The sequence below is a fragment of the Nyctibius grandis genome, chromosome 10 (genome assembly GCF_013368605.1).
Source record: "Nyctibius grandis isolate bNycGra1 chromosome 10, bNycGra1.pri, whole genome shotgun sequence".
Classification (NCBI taxonomy): domain Eukaryota; kingdom Metazoa; phylum Chordata; class Aves; order Nyctibiiformes; family Nyctibiidae; genus Nyctibius; species Nyctibius grandis.
Genome location: NC_090667.1, coordinates 29990959 through 29999517, shown reverse-complemented (window position 1 = coordinate 29999517; position 8559 = coordinate 29990959). Strand labels below are relative to the sequence as shown.

Genomic DNA, 8559 nt, shown 5'->3' with positions numbered 1-8559 from the left:
TAAATTTGCTGTAGGGCATCATGTTGGAAGTTAATGTATGCACTCCTGTTGTACTACTTAAGCCTTATAAAACCTGCTCATTACACAACCCCATCCTGGTACCTGCACGTGTCTTCAAATGCTTCTACCACCCCCAACGTGCATCCCAGATTAGATAATTTTAGTTTTGTAATTGTTCTCCCCCATGGAGACAAGACCTCCCCTTCCAACACCTGGTCACCTGGAGCCTTTAAAAAGCACCTCAAAGGCACCCAGTCACAGGAGATCTCTTAACAGGGAGATTTTACCTTCTGGAAGCATGCCGGTGTCAGCAGAGACCTTTGCTCCGGTGGCCCCGGCCATCATGCCCCAGGAGCCCCGGCAGACAGACTTCCAGCTGGTGCGAGTCAAGAGCACGTGGTACCGGATCAAGAAAGGAGAAGCCCTTTCCGACTGCGAGGACAAGATAACTCTCTCTGAAGCAAAAATGTGAGTATAGGAGCGCACATTGCTCATTGGTGACTGTGCTGTGTCCTTGGTGGGATGCATCTCAGATGGAAAAACCATCTCTTGCGCCCTTGCGACTTAAACCCACTATTATGTGTCCATCCCTACAAAAGTGGGCTTCAGAACATGTGCAATATGGCAGCACAGGTATTTGCTCTTCTCCTTGGCATGACTTGGCTGAGTTACAGAGGGAATTTTGTCAACAGCATGAATGTTTGTAGATAGAAAGTTTCTTTAAACTTCTGAATGCTGCACTTGGGCTTTTTTCCCCCTTTATGTACAGGAAATCTTTGGGTGCAAAAGCTCATGCACAGGCATGAGAGAAGGACACATTTATGGAGAGAGTTGCAGGTAAATGAGATGCCTAGGTGGGAAAAATAAACACAGTAGGTCACTGACAGGAGCAAAAACCATAACACATCTCTCAAACTGTAGAAGTCACCTAACGTTGCTTCAGACAGAGGAGAGAGACAAATTTCCCCCAGGGATACATACAGCTCTTTGCTGATATTACATCTCTCCAGTTAATTATCCTTTAATTACAGGATACTCCTTTTCCCAAGCGCGTGGAGCCCCATTTGTGATGCAGGTCTTCCTTAACTCAGTTGTGTTTTGCATGTCAAAAGTTTTCTAGCATTTGTCCTACTCAGGTTGTAATGTCACAGCTCTAACCCTTTTCTCAGTCAGGTCAGAGGGATCTTCATGAGCGCTGGCAGTGGGCAGCGGCTGCGCGCGGGCACTGCTCAGGCAGAGCTTCAGCAGATAGAACAGGGCTTGGGCAGACCCAAAGGCAGTCTGCTGGACCTCAGTCAATAGCAGGATGAACCTAGGGCCCAGCGCACACCCCGAAAAATCCTCAGCTGACTTATAGGCTGCCCAGGGCAGTAGTGGAGTCACCATCCCTGGAGGTATTTAAAAGATGAGTAGATGTGGTGCTTAGGGACATGGTTTAGTGGTGGGCTTGGTAGTATTAGGTTAACGGTTGGACTCGATGATCTTAAAGGTCCTTTCCAACCCAAACAATTCTATGATTCTATGCTTCAACAAGGGTATGTTCAGCCTCAAATTCACTTATATTTTTGTACAGCAGAGGGGTTGCAATGGGTGCTAGTTGTGCCATCTGGCACCCAAAGCTGATTCCACCAACTAACATGCAAAACCATCCTGTCTCTTAGAAGGAGACGGATGCACATGCACATAAAGTACAGCTATAAGGTATACAGCTATAAGGTATATATTTGGTGCATTAAAATGTTTTTTTTTTGTAATACTGCATTTTAAAAGCCCAGAAGAAGTTTTCTGGAAGGTATAAATCCTCACTGTTTTTCTTTAACACTTAAAAAGGTTAGGGCCAGATTTAGAGGCAATTTGGTAAAGAAAGCAGAGAAGCATCTATTTAGACCTATAAGAGAAGGTTCAGGCATGTGGAAAGAAATTGGGCACGTACAGAAATCTGACTATCCGATGAGATATCTGCTCATTCAAAAAACAAAACACAGGTTCATGGAAACTTTCAGTTTTTACCCAACTACAGCTCAAGAAGAGGTCTTATATAAAATAAATTTTGCAGTTTTGTTCTGTCTTTTTTTTTTAAAAAAAAAAAAAAAAATCCTTTCCTGATTCCCAACAAACTAAAAAAGCCACTTGTTTTTCACCTGCCTCCCCCTTCCCAACAGGAGAAGTAATAACATGTTCTTCACTGCTTTAGATAGATACTACATGCCAGCTTTGTAGGCTTCTATTTGTCCTTTCAAACTCCACTATGGAAACCTTTGCCAACTCTCAAATAATTACTTTTATATTTTAACTACCTGGGAGCACTTCCTATTTCTATCAGTCGTGCCTTTTTTGAGGTAAAGAGATCCACTCTTCGATGAGATCCACTGCTCATCTGGAGAATTGTAGAGAGACTATTTTGTATGGAGGTGTGTGTATGTGTGGGGCTGTGTGCAGACAAGACAGGAATAAATCAACTCATATCACCCAGATATACTGGGCAGAGGATGTTCCCTTCATAAATACTTTGGAAATTTTTGACCATCTGTTCCCCACTCCCTTTTGGGAAGCGGGGATGATTGGTCTGGGGTTTTCTGCTGTTTTATTGACAAATTAATGAATTGGAAGGAAAATTATCTGCTTCTCCAGCCCTTCTTGCTCTCTGTTTTATCATTACCATGTAGAAGTTCAGCCATCTGACTGTTCTCTAAGAGGTGGGAGGGTTTCTCTGGTGCCAAAGCAATTGAGCCCTGACACCCAGGAGATGCATCCCACCCTCGCAGCCCCACACTTTTAGAGCGCATGGACAGGAGACCCCCCCATTCCCCACCACCAGCTACATCCTCAAACTAGTTCAGACATGCAAAGTACAAAAGAGGAATATAATGATTTCAAACCATGTTTTCTGATCCTTGCCAGAGGTGAATGCGTCTCCGAAGGTGGGATTTCCTGGACAATTGAAGCTCCCATCTATTTTTGCTACAAAGTGGTAGAAACATACAATATTCTGGATCCTTCTAACACTACTCTGCTCTGGGGTCACATTACTGACCCCCAGCAACTAGAGCTAGCCACCAGCGGCAAAAGGAAGCTGAGGCGCTTTATTGTCATAGATGAAGTCGTTGATGAGCTTTATGGCTCCAAAGTCAGAGAATACTTTGAAGAGAATAACGTTCAGCACAAAATCCTCGCCCTGCCTACCACTGAAGAAACGAAATCCATGGACCTGGTCTTGAACATCTTGCAAGAAGTCCAGAACTTCAGCATTGACAGGCGAACTGAGCCCATCATCGCCATCGGAGGAGGCGTCTGCCTGGACATCGTAGGATTGGCCGCGTCGCTCTACAGGAGACGTACCCCTTACATTCGGGTCCCAACAACCCTCCTCTCTTACGTTGATGCCAGCGTGGGGGCGAAGAATGGGGTGAATTTCCTGCAGTGCAAGAACAAGCTCGGGGGCTACACCCCGCCGGTAGCTAGTTTCCTGGATAGATCCTTCATTCAGAGCATTCCTCGGCGACACATCTCCAACGGCCTTGGTGAAATTTTAAAGGTATGAACTTTTGCAACTGCAGTTTTCAAAACTGAAATCATAGAACCACAGATGGTCCCTGTCCTGGGGGATGGCCTCCATTCGGCCGAGACAGGCTCAAGTTTCCTGCCAGGCACACTAATAGCCAAAGCTCATTACAAACTGCTGGGCTACTGGAGCATGTAGCAAGCTCATAGCATCGTCAGGGTTGCCCAGTAGCAAGGGAACTTGCTCACTAGTGCTCCCATCATCTCTGCCTTTTTACCAGAGCCCCACTGGGCATTCCCACACTGCCTTTTGCATGTATCTTCACTCACCATAGCTGACACCATGTGTACCACCACCAGGTCACATTTCCTAGAGACCTGGATATACACCAAACTGGTGTATCCTCACTACTCCTATGGCCCCATATACACTCTAACCAGGAACTATGTCTTCAGAAATACTTTTGCATGTTGCAGAGGCAGAACCTGCCCGTGTACCAAGTGTGTAGGTATTTCTTTGCTACTGTATAACATGATATTATAGTCCACTCTATTGAAACACTCAACTTTCCAACAGCACATACAAGGATCACATAATTATCTTTAATTATCTCTTCTGTTCTACCCTAGATGGCACTCATGAAACACAAAGGGCTGTTTGACCTGCTCAAGAGCCATGGGAAATACCTGCTGGACACCAAGTTTCAGTCCTACAGCAGCTCTGCCAACCATGGGGATGCTGCACTGCAGACGACCAGGATTGCCATTGAAACCATGTTGGAAGAGCTGGCTCCCAACCTCTGGGAGGATGACCTGGACAGACTGGTTGATTTTGGTCACCTTATAAGCCCAGAGCTGGAAATGGTGAGTGACAGACTTTATATTTCAACATCTATTTTAAAAAAAGAAAAAAGTTTTCAATCAGCAGCATGAGAACTTGTGCAACTCTGGAGTTTAGCTCAGCTCTTTTGCACAATTACCTCAGATCACCCAACACACCCAGCCTGGTCCTGTTGGATGGAGACCCCTTTCCCTGCCTCATTTCCCCCATACCTCCACCCATGTTTCCTATTCAGACCACAGGCCAGTCATTGCTTCTTAACAGGTATTTACCAAAGCACAAGACGACCAGATTTCAGTGAAGCCATTAGAAATCACTACCATGAGCTCCCACAGTGCAAAGGCATGGAGACCATAGCCTGTATTACTGGGGAGAAATGGCCACTGAGAAATAAGGGGGGAGGACTAGACCTTATGCAAAATTCAGAGCTCTTCTCTCCAGCCCATGGTGCTCTTCATCAGTGATTTGAATGGGAGGAGAATTAGATCCTGGATCCCTATGGGAGATTTTACATGCAATTAATCACCTGTAAAAGAGATCATCCTCTGCAACCCATAAATCACAAGGTGCTAACACCCAGTAAACCTGCACTGCTCCTGCTGTGAGCCTGTCACGGTTTAAAGCTGGGCCAGTTATTAAACCTGTGGCAGATGCCCTCTGTTATCCCCCCCCTCCCCCCAAAGGGAAAGGGAAAGGGAAAAGGGAGAGAGGCTTCCGGGTTGGAAAGTTAAAACAGTTTTAATAAACTATAATAATGAAAAAAAAAATATAATAATAATAATAGAAATAATCAAATATATACAAATATATATACAAAACCAAGATTGAGCTCCCCTGAAGTCAGCCACGTCACCACCGGCACTGCAGGGCAGGCTCCGGGAAGGCCCAGGCTGGGCCTAGCAACGGTCGAGAGCTGTATTCAGGGACGCACGGATCGGGATCGGGGGCAGCAGGAAAACAGACGGAGTCCTCCTTGGACACCGGCCATAGCAGAAAAGGGCGCGACCCTCGTGATCCCCCCCCTTTATACCGAGAATGACGTGTGTGGAATGGAATACCCTCGTTGGTCAATTTTGGGTCACCTGCCCTGTCTGCTCCCCACTGCAGCTGCAACCCCCCTTCGGCTCTTCACTTGTAAGCAGTGAGGAATTCATCAGTGACCTTGGTTTCTCTAAGAATAAGTACAGCAAGAGCCTTACTGCACAACATCCCTACCGGTGCCTCAGCGATAACTACAAACTTCGGGCGTTATCAGTCTTGGAGGCAGACACTGTCTGCAAACATGCAGTTACTTAGAGGAGACTTAGCTGAAAGCAAAAATCACTGAAAGGAAAATCGGCCTGGTTTAGGCCAAACCAGGACATTCCACCCCTTATTCCATACCATTCACGTCATACTCAGATCACCACTAACTTTTCATTTTAAAATATATACAGATAACATTAGTTTATGATTCATCTCTATACAGAAGAAAAAAGTTCATCAAGTTCATTTAGTTCAGGATTGTGGGTTTCCATCTGGCTAGGAGTCTCCCAGGGTAGGAAAGATGGTATGAGCTTTGTCACAGTTCGTGCCCACGGGTTGCAGGTTAAAGATGTCAGTCTTGAGGAGGTTACTGGATGCCACTTGCAGCTAGCTCCGGTCTCATCACCACTGCTTCAACCTGAAAGACACTTATGAACACTGTTAGTATTATGCAGCAATTAACATCATGCAGTTCAGAATTAAGTATTCTCACCCAAGATCAGATCACCTTCAGGGACACATCGGACTCCACCATCCTGCAGCATCATCCACCAAGTACATCCAGGTCCTTGAGCAAAAGCAATCCCATGAATGGGTTTACCTTTGCCCGTAGCAGGAAGAACCCAGACAGTTTTTCCCAACAGATTCCTTTCATGCACCACAGGGACTTTATCCCCTTCTACTGTATGTAAAAGGTCTGACTGAGCAGGGCCAGCTCGGTTGATAGATCCTCTGGTGTTGACTAGCCAGGTAGCTTGTGCCAAATGCTTATCCCAGTTTTTAAAGGTTCCACCCCCCATTGCTTTCAGGGTAGTTTTTAACAGCCCATTATATCGTTCAACTTTCCCAGATGCTGGTGCATGATAGGGGATGTGATATACCCATTCGATGCCATGCTCTTTGGCCCAGTTATCTATGAGACTGTTTTTGAAATGAGTACCATTGTCCGACTCAATTCTCTCTGGTGTGCCATGTCGCCACAAAATTTGCTTTTCAAGGCCCAGAATAGTGTTCCGGGCAGTGGCATGGGGCACAGAGTATGTTTCCAGCCATCCGGTGGTCGCCTCCACCATGGTAAGCACATAACGTTTACCCTGGCGGGTTTGAGGGAGTGTGATGTAGTCAATTTGCCAGGCCTCCCCATATTTATATTTCAACCACCGTCCCCCATACCACAAAGGTTTTAACCGTTTGGCTTGCTTAATTGCGGCGCATGTTTCACAATCATGGATAACCTGTGCAATAGAGTCCATAGTTAAGTCCACCCCTCGGTCACGAGCCCATGTCAATTTTCACAAGTACTTTTAGAAAAAGCCTACTTATTTACTATTTGTCAACCCAAACCTTTTCCCCCACCCACCTTTGCTCCGTTTCAGAGGGTTTTGCCATCGCTGATGCACGGAGAAGCTGTGAACATTGACATGGCATTCATGACGTACGTGGCCCACACACGAGGGCTCATCACCACCGAGGAGAAGGAGCAGATCATCCAGTGCATGAGGGGCCTGGAGCTGCCCATCTGGCACGGGGGCTGCAGCTGGCCCCTCATCAAGAGAGCCCTGATGGAGCGCCTGAAGCACAGCGGGGGACAGCCCCGCATGCCGCTCCCCACCGGCCTCGGCGTAGCAGGTACTGTGGGAGAGGGACCCTGGGGACCCCCAGGAGCGGGTGCTTGGAGGGCAGCGGGCATCCCGGCACAGTGACGTGCTGGAGGACGTGCCCTACAGTTCTGTTGTTGTACGTTTCTTGGTGTTCCTTGCGCTTAACATCTCAAGAAACCTGTCGAGACACAAGGATCCTTCTGACTGTTTAATTATTTTATAATTATATTATATATAAATATACATATAAATAATAGAAAAATAAATAATTAAGGTCTATTTAGTTGCATTATGATTGACCAATTCACTTTGAAAACGTCTTTGCAAAGCAACAGTCTAAACACAGTGCTCTGGCAGACAAACCAAAAATGTCATAAGGGACAAACAATTCCTTTGTTATACTTGAAAATATTGGTTAAATAATCTTTGGCAAAAAGAACGTAATGTATTACTGTGCCTAGAAGTAATATCTGAAAACTAAATAGTATCTGTTCAATATCTGGGGTGAAACACTTGTACTTTTAAGATTTATTTAAAAAAAAAACACAACCTCTAACATAGAAGGAATGCATGGGACCAGGCTGTGATCTCCTGCATCAGTTTCCATCCAGACTGCTTCCACGAAGCTCAGTCTCTACACACTCACGAGAAAACCTGTTTGGAGGAGCTACTCTCCCCCCTAGTGAGTTAGTGTATGCAAGCAGGAAAAGCTGTTCTGGATGTTCAATTAACTACAAGTCTTATTTTGCAGAGATATTCAATGACACTAGTGAAGAGACCCTGAAAAGAGCATACGAGCTGTGGGTCAGGGACTGCAAGACGGTGCTGGAAGAAGAGCCAGCTGCCCTGTGAGAGCTGCAAGCCTGGGCTGACGGCCCTGCCCCACGCGTGGAGGTGTTTGACACCTTAAGTTAGCGGGCAGGACTGAATTTTAAACAAGATAAATACAGCAGCACCCATAAAACCACGTACACCCCAGAACTGTGTGGAACAAGAAGAATATTGGCATCTGACCTGATTTACCTCTTCCAATTCCTCTGTTTGAAAGGGAATTGATTAGTGCTCAAGAAGTGATCACTCAGAAGGGAAGCCACCAAGTGCCCATAGCGTAGTTCATAGCAAGCTGTCTGCTTTCGGGGGGAAAGTGAGGGGCATTTATTCATTATTCAATGAAGAACGCTGAGCTCCAGGCTACAGTGCAGACCCCCCCCAGGCATCCCCATGGAGCGTCTGCCATGGGCCTCCTCACACCCGGCTGTCCGGGGCTCCTTCCCCATCGCAGTGCTTGCCAGGTGGATGAGGTCACCTGGGGCAAAACCAAGGGCAATCAGGGGACACCAAGTGAGTTTGTCATCTTCAGGCAGCCTCAGT

At 46.3% G+C, this 8559-nt stretch overlaps 1 protein-coding gene across 1 annotated transcript; it reads left to right on the top strand.

Moving 5' to 3' along the window:
• Positions 1-217: 217 nt before the first annotated feature.
• On the top strand, positions 218-8040 carry LOC137667560 (2-epi-5-epi-valiolone synthase-like). Its single transcript, XM_068408343.1, has 5 exons — positions 218-468; positions 2902-3535; positions 4132-4365; positions 6964-7216; positions 7940-8040. The coding sequence occupies exons 1-5, from the start codon at positions 299-301 to the stop codon at positions 8038-8040; spliced, it is 1392 nt and encodes a 463-aa protein (XP_068264444.1). The 5' UTR covers positions 218-298.
• Positions 8041-8559: the final 519 nt, after the last annotated feature.